Source organism: Heteronotia binoei, chromosome 2 (genome assembly GCF_032191835.1).
Source record: "Heteronotia binoei isolate CCM8104 ecotype False Entrance Well chromosome 2, APGP_CSIRO_Hbin_v1, whole genome shotgun sequence".
Lineage (NCBI taxonomy): Eukaryota > Metazoa > Chordata > Lepidosauria > Squamata > Gekkonidae > Heteronotia > Heteronotia binoei.
The window spans coordinates 200,961,780-200,985,714 of record NC_083224.1 but is presented as its reverse complement, the minus strand read 5'-3'; the positions used below and the strand labels follow the sequence as shown (position 1 = coordinate 200,985,714).

Genomic DNA, 23,935 nt, shown 5'->3' with positions numbered 1-23,935 from the left:
AAAAAGTTTGGAAAGCGCTGCTGAATGCCTTCTAGCAAGGGTGGAATTCTAGATGAAGAAGATTTTGGATTTATATCCCGCCCTATACTCTGAATCTCAGAGTCTCAGAGTGGGCACAATCTCCTCTACCTCCCCCCCCACCCCGCCACGAACAAACACCCTGTTAGGTAGGTGGTTTTAGGTGAGAGTGCTTTTACAGAGGCTGCCCTTTCAAGACAGCTTCTATGAAAGCTATGGCTGACCAAGGCCATCTCAGCAGGTACAAGTGGAGGAGTGGGGAATCAAACCAGTCCACGCACTTAACCACTTACACCAAACTGGCTCTAGCAGGAGCTCCTTTGCATATTAGGCCACACCTCCCTGATGTAACCAATCCCCCAACAAGCTTACAAAAAAGAGCCTTGTAATCTCTTGGAGGATTGGCTACATCAGGGGTGTGCGGCCTAATATGCAAATTTGCTAGAATTCCACCCCTGCCTGCTCATCTGTGAACACCAGACGAATAGGTGTGATGCATTGGGGGGGCATATTTTGCGGCCTACAACGGAAACGTACCAGAAAAGAAAAGCAGAGATCTTACTTCTTTTGCTGACGGGAGTGTGGCACAGTTTCACCTTAGCAGGTGCGAAGGAGTCTGAAGAAAGGTATTCCATGCAGTGGTTTTGCTTTAGGCCTAAGAATGCTGCCTCCTTCCCTAGTCTACAGGAAGATGATCAAGTCCAACGTGGGGGATTCCTTCTACATCCGCACCCACTTCGACTTTGAGAAGGACACACCTTCCGGGCTGAGCTTCACCCGCGGCGAGGTCTTCCACGTGCTGGACACCATGTACCGGGGCAAAGTGGGGAGCTGGCTGGCTGTACGGATGGGAAAGGGGCTCCAAGAGCTGGATAAAGGCATCATCCCAAATAAGAATAGGTATGGGGGCAAGGAGAGAGGGCTTCTGGCATCTTTGCTGCAATGCCAGGTGAGAGGAGAAAGTTCATGCTTGGCTCCAATTCCTATGAGTCCCAAAAGAAAGTGTGCCTATCCTCCATTATCTCCAGTGGAAGGGAGGCATTTAAAAGGAATGTGATCAGTCACATTTAAAGAAGATTTTTATAAGATGTTTTATAGGTGGTATATTTACACCAGACAAATTGCAAAGATGCACTCAAATGTTTCAAGTAAGTGTTGGAAGTGTCAAAAATTAAGTTTCAAGTAAGTGCTGGGAAGTGTCAAAAATTGAAAGGATCCTTTAGCATATGTGGTGGTACTGTGACTTAGCGAAAAATTATTGGAAACAAATTCACAGTTGTCTACAGAAAATTTTAAAGATTAATCTACAGCATAAACCTGAGATGTACTTATTGAATATTTGCCAGGTTCGCTTCCCAAACTGATAATCAAATTTTTGATCCATGGAGTAACTGCAGCAAGAATAATATACGCAAAACAGTGGGGAAATATAAAAAAAAACCTAAACAAGAGGATTTTTGTTCAGAAACGTTTAGAGACAGTAGAAATGGACTTGCTTTCTGCAAAATTACAAGGAAGAAATATACAAGACAATAAGAAGATTTGGCAACCTCTGTATGATTGATTGGGCGTAGTATAGGTGTGGAAATTGAGACAACTAAGCAGCAACATATTTGTATATAAAGAATATATAAGATAAGGAGTGAGTACTTTACAATATACTGAATAAGATGAAGCAGTTATAAGAAATGTGTATTTGTAAGCCAAAGTAAGAATTACAGAGAGGTAGAATGTTATAAGAGGACAAAATAGAAAATACCAATTGTTAATGATATATAGATGGAGTGATGATTGAACCAGATGTATACGTGATGAGAAAGGAATGTAATTAAGAGAGGCATTTTTCTCTTCCTCCAACCCTGATTTCCCCATAACTTCCTGTAGAATCTTCCCTTTCCCCTTTCCTATAACTGAAATTCAATAAAACTTTTAATTTGAAAAATAAATAAATAATAGGAATGTGACGGCCCAGAACTCCCTTTGGAGTTCAAGTATACCTGCTCCTGGCTCCACCCCCAAGCCCACACAATGGTAGGAGTGACGGTTATAACAATCAAAAAGAACAACACCCAACACAAGGCAATTTATGAATAATTGCCCCACGCAGTTTGTCTCAGCCCAAAGTCCAGATGGAGACCCCAGGTAGGCTTGCCAATCCCCAGGTCCCAGAGGGAGTTCTTCTGCTTTCCCAGGCTCCTTCCCGCCCCCAGTCAGCTGGCCAGCAGAGGGGACAGCCCCGCCCCCAGAGGACCATGTGCCTTTCCACCTCCGGAGGCTCCAGTCTCCAATTGAAAGGCTTCCTCTTGGGATGGTGTGTCTGTGTTACTTGGAAGAAGCTGGTAGCAACTCGTGAGTAGAGAGGCCAATCCCTCGCTTCAGAGTTGCCAGAAATGGGGGGGGGGGAGGGAAACGTCTGCTGAGCACTTCATTATTCCCTATGTGGAGATCGATTCTCATAGGGTATAATGGGGAATTGATCTGGAGGTTTCGGGGGCTCTGAGGGAGCTGTTTTTTGAGGTAGAGGCACTGCATTTTTAGTATAGTATCTAGTGCCTCTCCCAAAGTACCCCTCAAGTTTTCAAAACGATTGGGACCAAGGGGTTCGATTCTATGAGCCCCAAAAGAAGGAGCCCTTATCCTTCATTATTTCATATGGAAGGAAGACATTTAAAAAGGTGTGCTGTCCCTTTAAATGTGATGGCCAGAACTTCCTTGGAGTTCAATTATGCTTGTCACACCCTTGTTCCCTGGCTCCGCCCAATGTCTCCTGGCTCCACCCCAAAATCTCCTGGCTCCACCCCCAAAGTCCCCAGATATTCCTTGAATTGGACGGAGGGATGGTGGCTCAGTGGTAGAGCATGCTTGGGAAGCAGAAGGTCCCAGGTTCAATCCCCGCATCTCCAAAAAAGGGTCCAGGCAAATAGGTGTGAAAAACCTCAGCTTGAGACCCTGGAGAGCCGCTGCCAGTCTGAGTAGACAATACTGACTTTGATGGACCAAAGGTCTGATCAGTAGAAGGCAGCTTCATATGTTTCATATATGGCAACCCTAACCCCAGGATTTATTATCTCTGTTTCAATTACAGTCTTCCACAGTGGTGTGGGCTACAATACGTCTGGAGAATTGAATGAAGCTTGATTCCATGATAGAATACACTTTATTGGAATGAGAAATTGTAACAAGTTGGAAGTGGATATAAATAACTACTGGGATTCTTACAAGTAATTGGAAATAACACTTAAGTATTAAAATCATGATGATGATATTGGATTTATATCCCACCCTCCACTCTGAATTTTAGAGTCTCAAAGCAGCTCACAATCTCCTTTACCTTCCTCCCCACAACAGGCTCCCTGTGAGGTGGGTGGGGCTGGAGAGGGCTCTCACAGCAGCTGCCCTTTCAAGGACAACCTCTGCCAGAGCTATGGCTGACCCAAGGCCATTCCAGCAGCTGCAAGTGGAGGAGTGGGGAATCAAACCCAGTTCTCCCAGATAAGAGTCCACACATTTAACCACTACACCAAACTGACTCTCATTAATGTTGACATCCAGTAATACTTGATTGACGCCCATGCCACTGTGGAAGATTGTAATAATTGAAACGGAGATAATAAATCCTGGGGTCTTCGTATGGACTTTGGGCTGAGACAAACTGCATGGACAATTATTCATAAAATGCCTAATGTCGAGTGTTGTCCACTCCCCGAAGTCCCCAGATAGTTCCTGAATCGGACCTGGCAACCCTAGTCCGTAGAAATCCTAGACCATAGAATTCACTGCCACAGGAGGTGGTGGTGGCGGCTACAAGAATAGCCAGCTTCAAGCGGGGATTGGATAAGCATATGGAGCAGAGGTCCATTAGTGGCTATTAGCCACAGCATATTGTTGGAACTCTCTGTCTGGGGCAGTGATTGCTCTGTATTCTTGGGGGGGGGGGCAACAGTGGGAGGACTTCTAGTGTCCTGGCCCCACTGGTGGGAACTCTTGATGGCACCTGGGCTTTTTGGCCACTGCATGACACAGAGTGTTAGACTGGGTGGGCATTGGCCTGTTCCAACATGGCTTCTCTTATGTTCTTAAACCTTTGATACTTAGCCCCAGAACCCCTTTCAACCCTTTGGCCGCTCCCCTGCCCTGTTCTGACTCACGTGTGGATTTTGCTAGGCCCTTTTGACCCTCTCTCTTTTGCTCCGTTTGGTGTCTCTGGGGGCCCACAGTGCTGGGCTTCCCCACCCTCATTCTGTGCTCTCGGCTTGCCTTCCAGAGCGGAGCAGATTGCCAGCCTGGAGAGCGTCTTGAAAGCCACGGCCAGTTCCTCGGGGGCCCGGGCTGAGTTCTGGAAGCTGCGGGGCTTGCGAGGGGCCAAGAAGAACCTGCGCAAGAGCCGGGAGGACCTCTCTCTTCTCACCAAGCAGGGCCGCTACCCGCCTTACGAGAGGGTCGTGCTCAGGGAAGGTGGGTCCACAGTGAGAGCGAGAAGTCTGGCCAATGTGGTGGAGAAACGGCTTGGTAGAGGCCGCAAATCCATGTGAAATCTGCAGGTGTCAATACCTGCTGGAAAAAATGTTCTCTCCAAGCTGCAGGGGTGTTGTGAGCAAAAATTCTACTTTGTGAGCGACTGACATTAAAGTTGTGAGCTCCTGCATTAATTATTGTGCTCTGGGGTCATCCTTCCTGAGCTAAGACAAAAAATGTGTGAGCTGGAGGCTAAAAATCTGTGAGCTAGCTCACGCCAACTCAGCTTAGAGGGAACACTGGCTGCAAAATATGCATCCCTTAAAATTCCTTTTTGAAAGTTGCTGCAGGTTTAGAAACAAATAAGACAATGCAAGCCTTTTGCGTGTGTAAGGACTTCAAGGTAAAGGCAGTCCCAGTGCAAGCACCAGTCGTTGTTGACTCTGGGGTGATGTCGCATCACATTTTCATGGCAGACTTTTGACGGGGTGATTTGCCATTGCCTTTCCCCAGTCATCTACACTTTCCCCACAGCAAGCTGGGGACTCATTTTACCGACTTTGGAAGGATGGAAGGCTGAGTGAACCTGAAGCCGGCTACCTGAACCCAGCTTCCTCTGGGATCGAACTCAGGTTGTGAGCAGAGCTTGGACTGCAGTACTGCAGTTTTTACCACTCTGTGCCACAGGGCTCTGCCAGCTTCATTGGCTGTCCTCAAGTTCTATTGTGGGAGAGGGAGGAAAAGTTTGCTTTGTCAGCACCCTCCACCCCATGTAATAGTTTTATAAACCGCTATCCTGTCTCCCCCTTATTTGTCTCTTTCCTCATTGGAAAGGTGCTCCCACCCCCAAATCTTCCCCAGTTGTTTCATTGGTTGTTAGCCACCCTGAGCCCGTTGAGGGGAGGATGGGATATAAAACAAATAAATAAAAAGCAAAAAAAAATTAAAGTAGTCCCCTGTGCAAGCACCAGTCACTTCTGACTCTGGGGTGATGTCGCATCATGACGTTTTCACAGCAGACTTTTTACGGGGTGGTTTGCCATTGCCTCCCCCAAACGTCTACACTTTCCCCCGAGCAAGCTAGGGACTCATTTTACCAACCTCAGGTGGATGGAAGGCTGAGTCAACCTTGAGCCGGCTACTTGAACGCAGCTTCCGCCAGGATTGAACTCAGGTCGTGAGCAGAGAGTTTGGGCTGCAGTACTGCAGCTTTACCACTCTGCGCCACGGGGCTTTACCTCCCGGCAAAGAGACCAGGAGGTTCTATCTGCTCCCCCGTTAGTTGGTGAAAAGAGGAGCAATGCCTTCGGGGAGCTTCCAGGAGGGTGACCAGAATTATAAGGGGGTTGAAGCAGTGGCGTAAGGAGGGGGGGCGGGGGGGAGCGCGCCGCCCCGGGTCTGGGGGTCCCCGCATTGGCAATGGGGGCCCCCAAACAATGGCCGTGACGCCGTGTTTGCTGCGCTGCGAGGGGGGGGGGGAGAAAAAGAATGGAGGCGCGGCGCCCAACAGCGACGGGGAGCGCGCGCGCACATCGGGGCTCCTCGTGCCCTTCCCCCTCCCCTTTTTCCCCCCCCTCTCCGTCTCACGCAAAGGCGGCGGCGCGTCGCTTTTTCTCCTCCCTCGCCTCGCCTCAGAAGGTGCGCGTGCCAGAGGAGCTAACGCTTGAATCTCTCTTTTCACTCCCTGCACTCAATAACCTCATGAGAACCCGAACACACGACACGAGCAAAGGGCGGGGGCGGTTTCACGGTCACCACAATCAGATCAGAGTCCCGTTAGGGCTGTGTGTCCTAGCCGATTGTGAAGCGAGAGACTTCCTCCATCTGATCTGAAGCATGCTTTCTCGGATGCAAGTCTCGTTGTGGGGCTTACCTCCTAGGAAGCTGTGCATAGGTTTCGCATTTGGTAGGAGAGAGCAGAGAAAGGCGATGATTCTGCCGGACCCGAGCAAATAACTCAAGCCAGAGCCCTGGGCAGGCAAGCAGCTTCTTTCTTAACCTGCACCAGAAAGGCGGGCAGGGGGCTTCCTCTTTGGAAAGTACCCCCCCCCCGCCCCAGCGCCCAGTTCTCTGAGTCACCCCGCCAGCCGGCCGGACCCCACACACCATGCCGAGAGACCCACGAAACGCAATCCTAAACCTCCGTGCACACCGTGGGATCTTCTCCCGGGCAAACAAGCTAGGAGACAGTTAGCAGTATTAATTACTCTTTACTTATGTAGCAGGCAATAATCATTCACTTCATTACATAGTTACATATGTGTCTACATAGACTCTGTAAAAACCAGTAAGTGTCACAGATGTTTAAACCCGAACATTACTAGATTCACTTCTAGCAAGGGAGGGGAATCTTGGGAACACCTAAGAGAGATCTGGGCTGAGCTTTGGTTACAGGTATTAAAACCTGGGTGTGGGCAGTGATGTGAACCTAAGGTATTCTGTGGCTCTTTAGTCAGACCAGTGGAGTGGATTCAGGAACAGTTCAGGATGTTGAAATTGTATTATATATCTTTTTCTTTCTTTGTTTAAATAGTTTTGTAAGCCACTTTGAGCCCTAGGGGGAAGAAAATCAGGCTTGGAATGCTTAATTACTACTATTCCTAAATGAATTTAATGATTACATTCTGGTTTATATTTTATTCTTCAATATGCAGCGGATTGTAATCTTGTTTAAATTTTTATCTTGCTCTGTGTGTGTGTGAAAAGGAAGATAACCCTGAATGTAAGAGGACCCCCTTGAAAAGTTATACAAAAAAAAATTATTAATAGACATAGCTGTAGCTTATATACAAACATAAGATTTTTTCTTTTCTTTCTTTTTATAGTATACCTGAGGAAGAAACTAGTATTGCATTTGAATAAATACTGTCATATAGATGTTTCATACTATTTTACTCTGAAAATAATCTCATGTGAATATATTAATCCAGAGGGTGCTTCCACCCATAACAAACATCACTGATATCATGTTAATGTATTGAAGTGTCAGTTCTGTTAATAAAGAAGGAAGGGTGCTATTCTAGCCCATGTATGTTTTATATTTGCATTACAGATATGGGAAATGCAAAAACAACATCACTGCTATTATTACCATGTATGAAAATAGCTTTAAAAGTGTTTTGCAGTTCTTGCTTTGCAATGTAATATTAATCCCACATTGACTAGAATGTGTAGTTAAAAACAGACCTCTTCTCCTCCTTGATCTGCATAAACTCTTGGTAGAATGGATCCTAGTAATCCAGGACTCTGATTCCAATAGCAGCAGCCACCCAGATTCCCCTGGGGATGTTACAGGCAGAGCAAGATGGAAACAGCTATTCCTAGTTGTTTTAAGGATAAGGGTGAAATCACAGGAGCAGAAGCAATTTTAAGTGAGTACATTGTGAAAATTGGGTCAAAAAATGCACTATAACACAAATTATAACTCTATTTACTACTGCCCTGTGCAAAGCAGAAAAGGGGAGGGAGCTTGCTGTCAGTCACCCCAGCGAGGTCCTTCCAGAGTACAGCATGCCCTGCTCATCTCCATTTTAAGAAAAAATGACAAATTGCAGAAGTGTGAGGGAGTCCCCCTGACGTTTGTTTCTTCAGTGTCATACAAGAGACTGTGAATCCTCCATACTTTGGGACCTGCAATCTTTGGTGTACCTAACTGTGTTTAATGCAGGCTTAGTACATATATATGTATGTGCTGTCAATTGATTTATGGTGTCCCCAGAGGGGGGGATATCAAGGCAAATGAGAAGCAGAAGTGGATTTGCCATGGCTTTCCTCTGCTGCGCCTTTCCTAGTGGTCTCCCATCCAAGTACCAACGCTGCTTAGCTTCCAAGCAGCCCTCGTAGCCAACCAGGGACCCACGGGGCCTGCCCCCCTGACAGGGTTTTTTGGGGGGGTCCTCACCCCATGCAGGAGGCAGGAGAGGCACCCAGGAGCAGCCACTGCCCCTCCCATGCCATTTATAGGGCCCACAAATCAGCTGATTGGTGGACTCACCAGCCTCCTGCATGATTTGAAAGGCCCCTCTTTAGATGGCCCCTCCCTCCTGGCCCCTAGCTACAGAGCTTCCAAGACTTGGCAAGATTGGGCTATGCCATGGACTTATGGTGACCCCAGCAAGAGGCTTTTGAAGCAAGTGAAAAGCAGAGGAGGTTTGCCATTGCCTTCCTCTGCAGCCTTCCTTGGTGGTCTCCCATCAAATACCAGCCCTGCTTACCTTCTGTGATCCAACAAGATCAGGCTATATACCATACCATCTTTCCTCCTTTCATAGGGACACCTGATGGTTCACCTCAGTTCCTGTTTGCTGGTTGGAAACAGGAACCTGTATGTGCTTTTTTTAGAGTGCAGATTTGAACCTGAGTCTCTGAGATCTCGCTCTGACATCCTAACCGCTACACCACACTGGCTTTTTGCACAAGTGTTGCATGGGACTGGCCCAGGCAACTGCACAGACATTGTTGGTGCCTTCCCCGCTGGTAGGCATGCTGCTTCAGCCATCTTGGTAGGCACAACCAGACACCCATCTCCCGCTGATGCTCTCTGACAAGCTGCTAAACACCCCACAGAGAAAGAAACACTTCTCATTTACAACTATGCAAATTTGTTTCTTTTCTGATATGCAAATGAGGGAAGTCACATCACTTCCTGTTTCCAGCAGGGCTCCCTCGCAAGTGGTGGCCATCTTGCGGAAGTGACATCACTGGAAGTGACATCATATCCTGTTTCTGGAGGCGTGCACACACACACATAGGGGGGCCCACATAAATCTTGGGCCCCGGGCCCCCAAAGCCTAGCTACGCCACTGGGTTGAAGTACCTTCCCTAGGAGGAAAGGCGGAAGAGTCTGGGACTTTTCAGTTTAGAAAAGAGACAACTCCAGGGGGATGTGAGAGAGGTTTATAAAATTATGCACAGGGTGGAGAGAGTCGACAAAGAGAATTTTTCTCCCTCTCCCCAAATACTAGAAATTGAAGGCATCCAAGCTGACGGGTCATAGATTCGGGATGGACAAAAGGAAATACTTCTTTACACAGAGAGGGATTAAAATGTTGAATCTGCTGCCAGAGGAGGTAGTGATGGCCGTTTTAAAAGGAGATTAGATAGAATACAGAGGATAGGTCTATCAGTGGCTACTGGCCACCGTGACTGAGGGGAACCTCCACATTCAGAGACATTCAGCTCTGAATCCTAGAGCCAGGAGGCCGCATCAGGGAATCAGGAAAAAAAAAAAAATATATTGGCCACTGTAAGATAAGATAAGATAAGATAAATTTATTTTTATATCCCGCCCTCCCCCGCCAAAGGCGGGCTCAGGGCGGCTCACAGACATGGAAGACCATGATATAAATAAAATACAATATAAAACAAACAATTTTAAAATACAATTCAGTTGCGATGCAATTACATAGTTAATTAAATAGATAAAACAGGTGCTATAAAGTGCTATTGATCACAATCATGCACAAGATGGCTGGATGGCTACAGATCCATTTAGCCAGGTTCTGTCCCAAAAGCAAGCTGAAACAGAGAGGTTTTGCAAAGCCCTGCGGAACTGGTTCAGGTCCCGCAGGGCTCGCACCATCTCTGGAAGTTGATTCCACCATCGAGGGGCCATTGCTGAAAAGGCTTGCTCTCTGGTTGTCTTCAGTCCTAGCCCCTCTGGCCCAGGGATTTTTAAAAGGTTTTGAGAGCTAGATCTCAGTGCTCTCTGGGGGACATATGGGGAGAGGCGGTCCCTAAGGTAGGCAGGTCCTCGGCCATATAGGGCTTTAAAGGTAATAACCAGCACCTTATAGCGAACACGGTATACAACCGGCAGCCAGTGCAGGTCCCGCAGCCCAGGCCGCACGTGTTCTCACCGAGGTAGTCCCACTAGCAGCCTGGCCGCCGCGTTCTGCACTACCTGGAGTTTCCGTGTTCGGTATAAGGGCAGCTCCATGTAGAGGGCATTGCAGTAGTCTAATCTCGAGGTGACCATTGCGTGGAATCACAGTTGCTAGGTCGCTGCGTTCCAAGAAGTGTGTGTGTCCACTGTGTGACGCAGAGTGTTGGACTGGATGGGCCATTGGCCTAATCCAACATGGCTTCTCTTATGTTCTTATGCCTCGGCCTCTATGTCCTGCTGGCTACTGCTTGAGACAAGATGCTGGACTAAATGGGCTCTTGGTCTCATCCAGCTGGGCTCTTCTTATGTTCTTATCTGCCCCTGCCTCCATAGGGACTAGAAACTTAACCTTGTTTTGAAGGAGCCAGAAGGTTCATTGCACCTCCTCCCTGACCTCTCTTGTATACCTTCTCCTTCCCCTGCAGCAACTTTTAAACGGCCGGTGGTAATTCTGGGCCCCATCGCCGACATCGCCATGCAGAAGCTGAGTGCTGAGATGCCGGATCAGTTTGAGATCGCTGGTGGGTGTTCCCTTGACCCAAGCTAAGCATCGGAGACCCTCCCACCCCATTTCCCCAAGGAATCCAGGGACAATTGTGCAGAGTTCCTCAACTGCAAGGAGCCATTTGCTGAAACAATCTCTCTCTCTTTCTCTCTCCCTCTCCCTCTTGTTTGTTAGAGAGTGTCTCCAGAGAAGGAGGATCTGCAAAAGTCATCAAGTTGGATTCGGTGCGGCAAATCGCTGAGCAGGTGGAGACTCCATTTCCATAAAGCATGGGTAGAAGCAGGCCTCATTTTGGGCAGCGGCAGGGGTCACTTTGTAGAAAAACAGGTGGAGCTCATTCACATAACTCATCAGCATATGCCACCACCACCCCCAGCCAAAAGCAACCTGATGCAAGAAAGGAGCGCCCCAAGCAAGCGAGGCCTGCTTGGTCTGGTTAGAGATCCAGCCAGCCCAAGCAGGCCTCGCTCGCCTGGGGCTCTCCTTGGCTGTCCCCCCACAGTCAAAAGGCCAGCAAGCCACCCGCTGCCCAAAATCACATCAGAAGTGGAGAAAGGGTGGCGTAGGCTTCTCCAGGGGTGAATGAGAGCTGCTGGGGGCGTGGCAAAGCCCCTGGCGGGCTGGCTGGCTGCCTGCTGCCTCCTAATCCAGGGATTGTTAGCAGCTGTACCTCCTATTCAGTGGACAAGGAAATTAAGTGGGGAGGAAGAGGAGGAACCCTCAGAAAGGTTTAGGAGTTGTGATCCTGTGAGCTCCTGCTGAATCTGAGGCCTGGGCAAGAGCTTTCTCCTCCTCCTCCTCCTTCTTTCTCCTTCTAGCTCAATGAGATACAGCTTTTCCCCTGAATTTCTTTACCATTAAAAATCATAGTTTGATGGCAGAATGTACATTGAATGGATGATGCGATTTCTCTCCGTCCTTTACATAAAGAAGAGTTTTATGGTGCCTCAGAAATAACCAATTTATTGCAGCATAAAGGAACGCTGAATATGTAATTGGCAGTATGAGGAATTAACAGTGGACTTAATTGTATTTGCTGGAGCTCCACTCGATGCCTACAGCTGTTGTCAATGATACTATTGAGTCTTGCTCTTCTGCCATCACAAGTAGTACTATTTGCATTTCATAGTCTTTTCTACTGTGTCTGCTGATTGGGGACTGGCAAAGCGAGTTCTCTGCCTTTATATTATTTATGACATTCCTCGTCCCCATTTCTCACTGAGATGCTGAGTTTATGCTACCAGAACCTGTTAGCTTTTGAGGAGCCTTTTTGGTTTTGCCACTGCAGGACTAACATGGCAACCTCTCAAGGATCTGGAGAGCCAACGTGGTGTAGTGGCTAGAGAGTCAGACGAAGATCTAAGAGAGCGAGGTTCGAATTCCCCACTCTGCCATGGAATCTTGCTGGGTGACCTTGGGCCAGTTCACACCCTCTCAGCCTCGCACTACCTCACAAAGTTGTTGTCAGGATAAAACGCAAGAAAGCAGAAGCAGGCAGGGCTTTTTCTGTGGCAAAAAAGGAAAAGGAACACGGAAAGTAAAAGACGGGGAGAAAACCTTGTTACAAGTGGAAAAATTACCAACATTAAATCCACTGTTACTCATGAGAAGTACTGATTACACGTTACTCACAAGAAGAAGCAAGAGCCCCGTGGTGCAGAGTGTAAAAGTTGCAGTACTGCAGTCCTAAGCTCTGCTCCCGACCTGAGTTCAATCCCCGGCGGAAGCTGGGTTTTCAGGTAGCCGGCTCGAGGTTGCATCAGCCTTCCATCCTTCCGAGGTCAGTAAAATGAGTCCCCAGCTTGCTGGGGGGAAAGCGTAGATGACTGAGGAAGGCAATGGCAAACCACCCCCGTAAAAAGTCTGCTGTGAAAACGTTGTGAAAGCAACGTCACCCCAGAGTCAGAAACGACTGGTGTTTGCACAGGGGACCTTTCCTTTCCTTTTTTCCACAAGAAGTACTGATTACGCATTGCTTATTATTAATAATGCCTTGAAAAATCATTTAACACTCATACATTGAAGAAAGCATACACTGAAAATATGAACACATATATCAATCTACAATAATTTCATGTATGGCCCTCCCGCACAGGAAAAACACTTAATACATGAAAATTACAGGAAGGTGCCAGAATTTTCTCATCCTGAAGAGCATGTGAATGTGACACTAGGGAGAACCGATCGTGTCTGCCCTGATCAGCAACATTGCCATTGTATATAGAGCGCTTGGTTCCCAATTAATTGCTCTCAGCTTGCGGCGTTGGCTGCTCTTAGAGAACTGTTGCCTAATGAAATTGACCTAAGCATATTACGAATTGAGCTGTGATTCCAGAAAACTACCTTCTTTTGTCAGACGAAGAATCGCGTTCGAAACACGGCCTTTACCGGAATCGTGTCACATTCGCATGTTCTTCTGGATGAGAAAATTCTGGCACTTTCCTATATTTTTCATGTATTAAGGGCTTTTTTTGTAGCAGGAGCTCCTTTGCATATTAGGCCCCACCTCCCCACCCCAATGTAGCCAATTCTCCTGAGTGGGCCCTGTACTAAGAGCCCTGTAAGCTCTTGGAGGATTGGCTATGTAAGAGGGGTGTGGCCCTAATAAGCAAGGAGTTCCTGCTACTAAAAAGAAGCCCTAGAAGCATGTAAGCGACGTTGCGTCCCCCACTGGGGAGACTGGAGGGATATAATTGAAGTAAATAAATACGTTTTTGCCACACCTCACCAAAGCTTAGCTGGAAAATTTGTTTTCGACTCCAGGGCTGTTTGTGGGAAGGAAAAGTACTTCTGAGCAAGCGCAAAGTGCTTTTCCCTCACCACTTAATCACGGCTGCCTCTGGCCTCTTCACAAACTCTATAATACCAGGCAGCTTGGCTCCAGGCGATGAGAGAAGCACGATTTTCAGATATAAGGGAGAAGCTCACAAATGTCAAACTCATTTGTTATGAGGGCTGGATCTGACATAAAGGAGACCTTGTCGGGCCAGGTCAGGTACCTATTTAAGATTAGGTAGCAGAGATATACACTTTAGAAAGGACACAGACAAACACAGTTAAAGATTTTTTTAAAAAACAACAACTTAAACATACTTAAAACATTAGCACTCGTAGGACTTAAAGGTGCTTTCTTTGTATTTCTCCCATGAGGTCCAGGGAACTGGGCAAAGGAAGCTCTGGCTCTTTCCTTCCTTCCCCAGTGGACCAGGAGGAGGCGGAGCCTCAGCCAATAGATGGCAGAGAGGCTTGGCTCAGTAGCTCTGCTGTGTGGTTGAGAGAGCCTACCAAAGCAAGCGATCTCTCCCCACCTTCCTCCCCGAGGGAGGAGCCTCAACCAATGGAGAAACAGAGGCTTTCCTCTGTCGCTCCTGTGCAATTCAGCAAGCCTGGCAAAGCAAGCTGTGATGCAGAAGGACAATGAAGAATAAGATCCCTTCATAGGCTGGTTATGCAGAAGGAAGCAAGAGAGCGGGAGAAGGAAGCAGATGGCAGCCAGTCGCTCGAGGGCCTGATAGGAGCCCTCCGGGGGCCTGATTCGGCCCTCGGACCGCATGTTTGACACCCCTGCTCTAGAGTGAAGCGTGACGGCCATTCTAATGCAGGGAGAGCATGCCTGAATGATTGGTGAACGTGACTGAGTTTCCCCCTTGCAGGAGAGGCACGCCTTGCTGGACATCACTCCTGCAGCAGTGGAGCGTCTCAACTACGTGCAGTACTTCCCGATCGTGGTCTTCTGTGACCCTGACAGCCGCCAGGGGGTGAAGGCCATGCGGCAGTGGCTGGTGCCCGACTCCAAGAAAAGCTCCCGCCGCCTCTACGCTCAGGCCACCAAAATGCGCAAAAACTGGAGCCACCTCTTCACGGCCACCCTCAGTCTCGCGGGGAGCTCCTACAGCTGGTACAGAGCCTCAAGGACATCATCCGCACACAGCAAGGCCGGCCCATCTGGACGACGGAAGAGCAGGTGGGTGTCGAGGGCTGAGAGCTCTTGGAGGCGGTGGGATGAAACCACTACATCCTGTCTGATGTACTGGTTAAGTGTGCGGACTCTTATCTGGGAGAGCTGGGTTTGATTCCCCACTCCTCCACTTGCACCTGCTAGCATAGGCCTCGGGTCAGCCATAGCTCTGGCAGAGGTTGTCCTTGAAAGGGCAGCTGCTGGGAGAGCCCTCTCCAGCTCCACCCACCTCACAGGGTGTCTGTTGTGGGGGAGGAAGGAAAAGGAGATTGTAGGCCTCTCTGAGACTCTGTCCTTGAAAGGGCAGCTTCTGGAGAGCTCTCTCAGCCCACCTGCCTCACAGGGTGTCTGTTGCAGGGCAGGAAGGGAAAGGGAATTGTAGGCCTCTCTCAGACTCTGTCCCTTGAAGGGCAGCTTCTGGAGAGCTCTCTCAGCCCCACCCGCCTCACAGGGGTGTCTGTTGCGGGGCAGGAATGGAAAGGAGATTGTAGGCCACTGAGAATCTGTCCTTGAAAGGCAGCTTCTGGGAGAACTCTCTCAGCCCCACCTGCCTCACAGGGTGTCTGTTGCGGGGGAGGAAGGGAAAGGAGACTGTGAGCTGCTCTGAGCCTCTGAGATTCAGAGTGGAGAATAGGATACAAATCCAAATATCATCATCATCATCTTCTTTACGCTGGTTGGATAATGCACTTCGGCAATTGTTTGCCAAGCACGTTTTCTTTTGTGTGGAACTGGAAAACCCACTTGCAAACAACTGCTGGAAGTGTGTTGAAAATGCATTATCCAACGTTGGTGAAAGCAGCCTTTTACTGCGGGTGGTGGATTCGCTTCTAAGTAAAGGTGTTTTAGACGCACGTTGGATCGGTTCAGCATGTTCTCAGCTCCCCACCGTACCACACAAGGGATGTTGTGAAACGTAACGAGAGGAAGAGAGAACTGTGTCCAGCACTTTGAGGAGTTTGGACAAAGAGTACATTTTCATGCTGCCTGACAGATTCTGTAACGTTGATTAATCTCGCCAACTGATCAACTAAACCTTCCCCCCCCTCCATTGCTTACATGCAGGGGTGGAATTCTAGCAGGAGCTCCTTTGCATATTAGGCCACGCCCCCTGATGTAGCCAATCCTCCAAGAGCTGACAAGGCTCTTTTTTGTAAGCTCTTGGAGGATTGGCTACATCAGGGAGGTGTGGCCTAATATGCAAAGGAGCTCCTGCTATGCAAAGGCCACGCCCCCTGATGTAGCCAATCCTCCAAGAGCTGACAAGGCTCTTTTTTGTAAGCTCTTGGAGGATTGGCTACATCAGGGGGGCATGGCCTAATATGCAAAGGAGCTCCTGTTAGAATTCCACCCCTGCATACATGGTCAAGCTGCAGCCAAAGCCACCGTTCCTTCAGCCTGGAAGGTTCATTTGGCTACTCTAAGAAGCTGAGGGTTTTTTTCACCCCATTTGCTCCTCTGCTTTAGAGCAAGGTTGTGACCGATTCCCCATTAGCCTTATGCCGCTCTCACTCTCCTCTCCTCTCCTCTGCAGGGCTTTCCGTCAGATTTCACACTGTCTGCCCCAGGGCTGCAACTTGCTTTGCCTTTTTCGCGTGGCAGAAACTGGTTTTGAGAGGATCTTGTCTGCTGCACAAAAGAGGCGGGGGCGAGTTGCAGGCCCAAGAGTGTGAAAATCTGAAGGAGATAGGCTTCCCAATCCCCAGGTCCCAGAGGGGGATACCCCGGTTTTACAGGGCTTCCCCCCTCCCCCAGCCAGCTGGCCGGCAGGGGAAGCCCCGCCCCCACAGCTATCATGCACCTCCATGAACGATTCCCATAGGGAATGATGGGGAATTGATCCACGGATCTCGGGGGCTCTGGGGGGGCTGTTTTTGAAGATAGAGGCACCAAATTTTCAGTATAGCAATCTAGTGCCTCTCCCCAAAATACCCCCCAAGTTTCAAAAAGATTGGACCAAGGGGTCCAATTCTATGAGCCCCCAAAGAAGGTGCCCCTATCCTTCATTATTTCCTATGGAAGAAAGGCATTTAAAAAGGTGTGCAGTCCCTTTAAATGGTGAGTTCCTTTGGAGTTCAATGATGCTTGTCACACCCTTATTCTTGGCTCCACCCCCAAAGTCTCCTGGCTCCAAAGTCCCCAGATATTTCCTTGAATTGGACTTGCCAACCCTAGACGGAGAAGAGGAGAGTAACACCGGCATAAGGCTAGTGGGGAATCGGTCTATTTGGGCAAACGAGCTTATTTCTTGGGGGTTTTGCAAACGATCGGGGACGGTGTCTTGGATGGACTTGATTTTGTGCTGAAATGGGACAGCGAGAGCAATATCCTACGGCAGAGAAATTGGAAAGGCCTGGGGTGATGGGTTTCCTGTATTGCTGGCAGCTTATTAAATTTCCAGATATTACTAGATGGGGAGTCTCAGAGCAGTTTACCATCTCCTTTCCCTTCCTCCCCCACAACAGACACCCTGTGAGGTGGGTGGGGCTGAGAGGGCTCTCACAGCAGCTGCCCTTTCAAGGACAGAGTCTCAGAGCAGCCTACAATCTCCTTTCCCTTCCTCCTCCACAACAGACACCCTGTGAGGTGGGTGGGGCTGAGAGGGCTCTCACAGCCGCTGCCCTTTCAAGGACAGAGTCTCAGAGCGGCCTACAATCTCCTTTCCCTTCCTCCCCCACAACAGACACCCTGTGAGGTGGGTGGGGCTGAGAGGGCTCTCACAGCAGCTGCCCTTTCAAGGACAGAGTCTCAGAGCAGCCTACAATCTCCTTTCCCTTCCTCCTCCACAACAGACACCCTGTGAGGTGGGTGGGGCTGAGAGGGCTCTCACAGCCGCTGCCCTTTCAAGGACAGAGTCTCAGAGCGGCCTACAATCTCCTTTCACTTCCTCCCCCACAACAGGCACCCTGTGAGGTGGGTGGGGCTGAGAGGGCTCTCACAGCCGCTGCCCTTTCAAGGACAGAGTCTCAGAGCGGCCTACAATCTCCTTTCCCTTCCCCACAACAGACACCCTGTGAGGTGGGTGGGGCTGAGAGGGCTCTCACAGCCGCTGCCCTTTCAAGGACAGAGTCTCAGAGCGGCCTACAATCTCCTTTCACTTCCTCCCCCACAACAGACACCCTGTGAGGTGGGTGGGGCTGAGAGGGCTCTCACAGCCGCTGCCCTTTCAAGGACAGAGTCTCAGAGCGGCCTACAATCTCCTTTCACTTCCTCCTCCACAACAGACACCCTGTGAGGTGGGTGGGGCTGAGAGGGCTCTCACAGCCGCTGCCCTTTCAAGGACAGAGTCTCAGAGCGGCCTACAATCTCCTTTCACTTCCTCCCCCACAACAGGCACCCTGTGAGGTGGGTGGGGCTGAGAGGGCTCTCACAGCCGCTGCCCTTTCAAGGACAGAGTCTCAGAGCGGCCTACAATCTCCTTTCCCTTCCCCACAACAGACACCCTGTGAGGTGGGTGGGGCTGAGGATCTAGACAAGCTGGAACCAGGTCCAAAGGAGACAACTGAGAGGTGATATGATCACCCTCGTCAAGTACTCAAATGCCTGTCATACAGAGGATGGTGCAGAATTGTTTTCTGTGGCCCCAGAAGGTCAGACTAGAACCAATGGCTTTGATATTGTCAAAAGCGTTTTCGACTAAACATTAGGAAGAACTTCCTTGACAGTGAGAGCGGTTCCTCAGTGGAAGAGGCTTCCTCGGGAGGTGGTGGGCTTTCCTTCCTTGGAGGTTTTTAAAGAGAGGCTAGATGGCCATCTGACAGCAAAGTTCTGTGGAAAGGAGGGGAGAAGAATTGCACCAGTGCTTAGTTCTCATGGCCCTTTCTTACACGTCCAGGGAAATGACTTCACTGAGTCAGCTGAGTGAGGTAAAGCAGCAATTATTCTCCAGGCCTGTCACAACTTAGGGGGGTATGACCAATTGCTGCCACCACTCTGGGTTAAGGGTTCCATTTGAGAAGGCCCAGAGTTCCCTCCCAAGCCCTTCAGGTCTCCTTTGGAAGGAAAGGTCCCCTGTGCAAGCGCCAGTCGTTTCCGACTCTGGGGTGACGTTGCTTTCACAACATTTTCACGGCAGACTTTTTACGGGGTGGTTTGCCATTGCTTTCCCCAGTCATCTACACTTTCCCCCCAGCAAGCTGGGTGCTCATTTGACCGACCACGGAAGGATGGAAGGCTGAGTCAACCTGGAGCTGTCTACCTTAACCAGCTTCCACTGGGATCGAACTCAGGTCATGAGCAGAGATTAGGACCCTTACTAGGGCCAGGATCATGACACCGCCTTTCCCATATGTTCCCCAGAGAGCACTGCGTTGGGAGCTCAAAATCTGCTATCCATCCCCAGACCAAGGGAGGCCGTACTAAGCTGGGGCCACGGCCTTCTCAGTGGCAGCACCAATGCTGTGGAATGCTCTCCCAGAGGCCATAAGAGCCCTGCAGAATCTCCTCCAATTCCCAGGGCCTGGAAAACTGAACTTTTCCAACAGGCCTATAATAATTAAGTGGGAGAAGGCTGCCTCTTCTGGGCAATACCATCAGAAGGAGCACTAACAGATAACAGAAGAATTATGACATCTGATCCACCTATGTTAATATTCTGGTATAGTACCCAATATTTAGTGTAAATTGTTATTCAAGTTTTATCGTTTTTAAAATTGCAACTGAAATTGTTGTTTTTAACATGACTGTTAGCCGCCCTGAGTCCGCTTGAGAGTGGGCGGGATACAAATCTAAGGTGGGCAAATGAATAAATAATAACTTCTGCTGTCTTCTTGGTGTGGAGGAGGTGTGGGGGTGGGGAGAGATATTTGTGAATTTCCTGTATTGTGCAGGGGGTTGGACTAGATGACCCCAGAGGTCCCTTCCATCTCTATGATTCTATGAACCGCCTATAAGGTCAGGTCAGGATTATGGGATCCATATTGCAGAAGAACAGCTGTGAGTTTGAGGCTGTTAAGAGAGTTGTTAGCAGTTTGTTTGTTTGTTCCTGAAAGACAACCTGGGAAGCCCCCCTCCCCTCTTTGTGATCACTTTGAGGGATGGTGGCTCAGTGGTAGAGCATCTGCTTGGGAAGCAGAAGGTGCCAGGTTCAATCCTGGCATCTCCAAAAAGGGTCCAGGCAAATAGGTGTGAAAAACCTCAGCTTGAGACCCTGGAGAGCCGCTGCCAGTCTGAGAAGACAATACTGACTTTGATGGACCAAAAGGTCTGATTCAGTATAAGGCAGCTTCATATGGTCATATATATGTTCATATATGCTACACGGTGTCATCAGAAATGTCCTCAACACTGCCATTGGACTACTGTCCCCATTTCTGCAGGTGGACGCCCCGGCTGTGGAAGGTTTAGAAATGCTAAGCCAGCCCCTTGCTGGCAGTTCTGGTTACCTCACCTGCGACAGCCAGGCCAACAGTGACTACGACGAAACGGACGCGGAGGGCGAGGCGTACACGGACCAGGAGCTCGATGAACCCTACGAGGAACAGGCTCTGGCTCGCTCTTCAGAGCCCGCCGAGCAAAGCCAGGAGCTGGACTTGAGCGAGCGGGTGGCAGCCGCTCTGGCGTACCCCATCGACCAGGTAAGGAGAAGCAAAGCCCTGTTTGACCATGAAGCGGGAGTTGCCAGCCTTGTCGAACCTGCAGGCACTTCAGGAATGTGAGAGAGGGTAGTGGGTGTCGCCACAAAATGCCTGCCGCGATAGGGTTGCCAAGTCCAAGTCAAGAAATATCTGGGGACTTTGGGGGTGGGGCCAGGAGACATTGGGGGTGGAGCCAAGATCAAGGCTGTGACAAGCATAATTGAACTCCAAAGGGAGTTCTGGCCACCACATTTAAAGGGACGGCACACCTTTTCAATTCCTTCCTTCCATAGGAAATCATGAAGGATAGGGGCACCTTCTTTTGGGGCTCATAGAATTGGACCCCCTGGTCCAATCTTTTTGAAACTTGGGGGTATATTGGGGAGAGGCACTAGATGCTATACTGAAAATTTGGTGCCTCTTCCCCAAAAAACAGCCCCCCCAGAGCCCCAGATACCCGCAGATGAATTCTCCATGATTTTCTATGGGAATAAATCTCCATAGGGAATAATAGAGTTCCCAGCAGACATTTCCCTCCCCTCCCCCCGCTTTCTGACGACCTTGAAGTGGGGGGAGGGCCTCCAAACCAGGGGATCCCCTGCCCCCACCTGGGGATCGGCAACCCTATGCCGTGAGGATGTGGCCAATCACAAAGCAGCAATTGCAATACAATTTCCCCTTAATTTATTAAGGGAAGAAACAAAGAGGTCTAGACAGGGTTTTTTAGTTCATCCTTGGTTTTAACACTGATTTTACATCGTCAGTGTCTTAAAGTCTGTATTCGTATTTTATGTATATTTTAGGTGGTATCATATTTTAGTGTATAATATTGTATATTTATATCACCTTTTATTGGTTATGAATTGGGCTTTTATGAATTGTTTGTTGGTCTGTGACTGTTATAAATAAGTAAATTAAAATGAACAGCAATTGGGTTCCATGTCAGGTTCCAACTTGCCCACTTACAGGGCTTTCTTTTGTAGCAGGAACTCCTTTGCATATTAGGCCTCACACCCCTGATGTAGCCAACCTTCTTGGAGCTTACAGTAGGCCCTGTAAGAAGAGCCCTGTAAGCTCCAGGAGGGTTGGCTACATCACGGGGGTGTGGCCTAATAGGCAAAGGAGCTCCTGCTACAGAAAAAGCCCTGCCCACTTATGATGGGGACATCCAGCCAATGTTAGTCCACCCTCCATCAGCGGGCAGAAACTAGGGCCCAAGAGACAGTGGCCATCATCCTGAGCAGGGGGGGAAATGAAAAATAAGGCCTCATCTACTTACTGGAAGTGCTGACCACAGAATTCCTTCCCTGTTCCTAGAGCTACGGAAAAGCTATAAAGGTAGCTCTAGCACATGGGTGGCCAAACTGTGGCTCAGTAGCCACATGTTGCTCTTTCATACATATTGTGTGGCTCTTGAAGCCCCCACCGCTTTGTGAGCTGGCCTGGAGAAGGCATTTCTCTCTTTAAATCTCCAAGCCAAACCAGCTGGTGGCTTGGAGAATGCATTTAAAGTTAAAGTTGCTTTCTTTCTACCCCTCCAGCCCTGTCTTGCGTCTCTCAAACGTCTGACATTTATTCTCTGTGCCTTTTACGTAAAGCAAGTTTGGCCATCCCTGCTCTAGCAATTGCCAGAAACTCTATGGTGATGTTACCATACAGCTTCTGATGATTTGCTAGAGCTACTGTTGTCATTTCCAGGTAGCTCTAGGAACTGTATGGTCAGACCTTCCGGTAAGTAGCCAAGGCATTTTCCTTTTCAATTTTTCTCCCAGGATAGTGGCCCCCCACAACCTTCCCCAATGGTTGCCAGACACTAGCTGGCAACCCTCTGTCTGTGCCAATCATTATCCTCTCGTGGAGGCGGGTTCTTCCAAATGGCCGCTCCAAATGGCAGATGCAGAGGCAGCATCACTTCTGCAGGACTATACTGCATACCCTGCAGTTGTGGACAAGTTTACATCGGGACCACACAACACAGCATCCGGACAAGAGTAAAAGAACATGAAAGACACTGCAAACTTGGCCAGCCTGAAAAATCAGCAGCGGTTGAACATAACCTAGCTCAAATAGGACACAGGATCTTATTCCAAGACACTGTAATGCTGGATAACACATCCAATCACCATGTTAGATTACACTGGGAAGCCATTGAAATCCATAAACATAAACACGATTTCAACAGGAAGGAAGGAAGTTTAAAAATGAATAGAGCATGGCTTCCAGTCCTGAAAAACACAAATGCCCTACAGCTTACAACAACACTACAGATAAGGTTAGGATTTCAATAGCCAATTCATTTAAAAAAGAACCCCCTCAGGTAAGCTCCTCCATTAGCATGTCACAGCCCAGGAAGCTCCCACAAGATAATGACTCAGCCCTACCCCACCTGCCCTAGATATAAATTACCTGCCTACCAATTTCTTCTCAATTTGACCCAGAGAGAACTCCAGATTTCTGGGTTACACTTCTGGGGATGCCAGTCACAATTGCTGGCAAAGCATCAGGTCTCACAGTGCCAAGACCATGGCCACACAGCCCGGAAAATCTACAACAGGGATTCCCAACCCCAGGCCCTGGACCGGTACTGGTCCGTGGCCTGTTTCCAGGTGGGCCACGCAGCCGCCTCCCCCCCCCCCCCCCGGCAGCCTCATCATCCCCCATTTATACTACTTTAAGGCTAGGGAAGGTGCCATGAAGCGCTTTCCAGGCCGACCTCCGCCACCCCCTGCTGATCAGCTGATCCAATCAGCGGGGAAAACCGCAGCAGCAGCGATTAGGTCAGCTGATCGGTATGGGGGGGTGGGAGGTTGGTCTGGAAGGCGCTTCACCTTCCCTGGCCTTAAAGTAGCAAAAACAGGAGGCGGTGAGGCTGCGTGGGGGCAGGGAACGGGGCAGAGGAGGGAGGAGGAAACGGGGAGGAGGAGGGGGTGCGGGGGGGGGGGGCTGCCGCTGGCTCTGGGGCCACAGTGGGCCGACCAGCCCTGGGGCCACTCCTTGAGATAAAAAAAGGTTGGGGGCCTCTGATCTACAACAACCAACGTCTCCGACTTTTGAGAAGATGTGGAGTAAAAGCTGGAACCAGCTCTTTGAAACTCAGCTGAAGCAGTTTCCAAAGGAAGGGGGAGGGTTTGCTGGGTCTGGAGACAGCTGTGGGTACCACCAATGGTGATGGCACACATGCCCTGCGTGTGGGAGTTAGGCCATCTAGGCGGCTGCCTAGGGCACCCCCTCCCCACATGCTAGCCGGCGCAGCACCGCCTCTTTTGCCCGCCCGAGACCCGGGTGGAGGAAAGAGGCAGCTGGGCCTCGCTCCCAGGCTGCCTCCCGTGCGAGGGAAATTTAATAGCAAAATACTCTCCCCGTTTACAAAATTATTAGTGTAATATAGTCACAGTAATTCACAATGTTACAATACAAATATGCAGTCAAAAAAAACATCCCGTGCGCCACACAGCTACTGTCCATAAATCAATATTCTTTCTAAATCCAGCCCGACGATAAAAAGAACTGGTCCGATTTCATTTTGGATGTGAGCCATC

At 49.3% G+C, this 23,935-nt stretch overlaps 1 protein-coding gene across 1 annotated transcript in view; it reads left to right on the top strand.

Moving 5' to 3' along the window:
• Positions 1–23,935, top strand: part of TJP3 (tight junction protein 3) — an 82,983-nt gene that overhangs the window by 39,781 nt on the left and 19,267 nt on the right. Inside the window, exons 12-15 of the mRNA XM_060232844.1 lie at positions 699–918; positions 4,283–4,473; positions 10,783–10,878; positions 11,037–11,107. Of these exons, the coding sequence (XP_060088827.1) occupies positions 699–918; positions 4,283–4,473; positions 10,783–10,878; positions 11,037–11,107 (578 nt within the window). The remainder of the gene's footprint in view (positions 1–698; positions 919–4,282; positions 4,474–10,782; positions 10,879–11,036; positions 11,108–23,935) is intronic.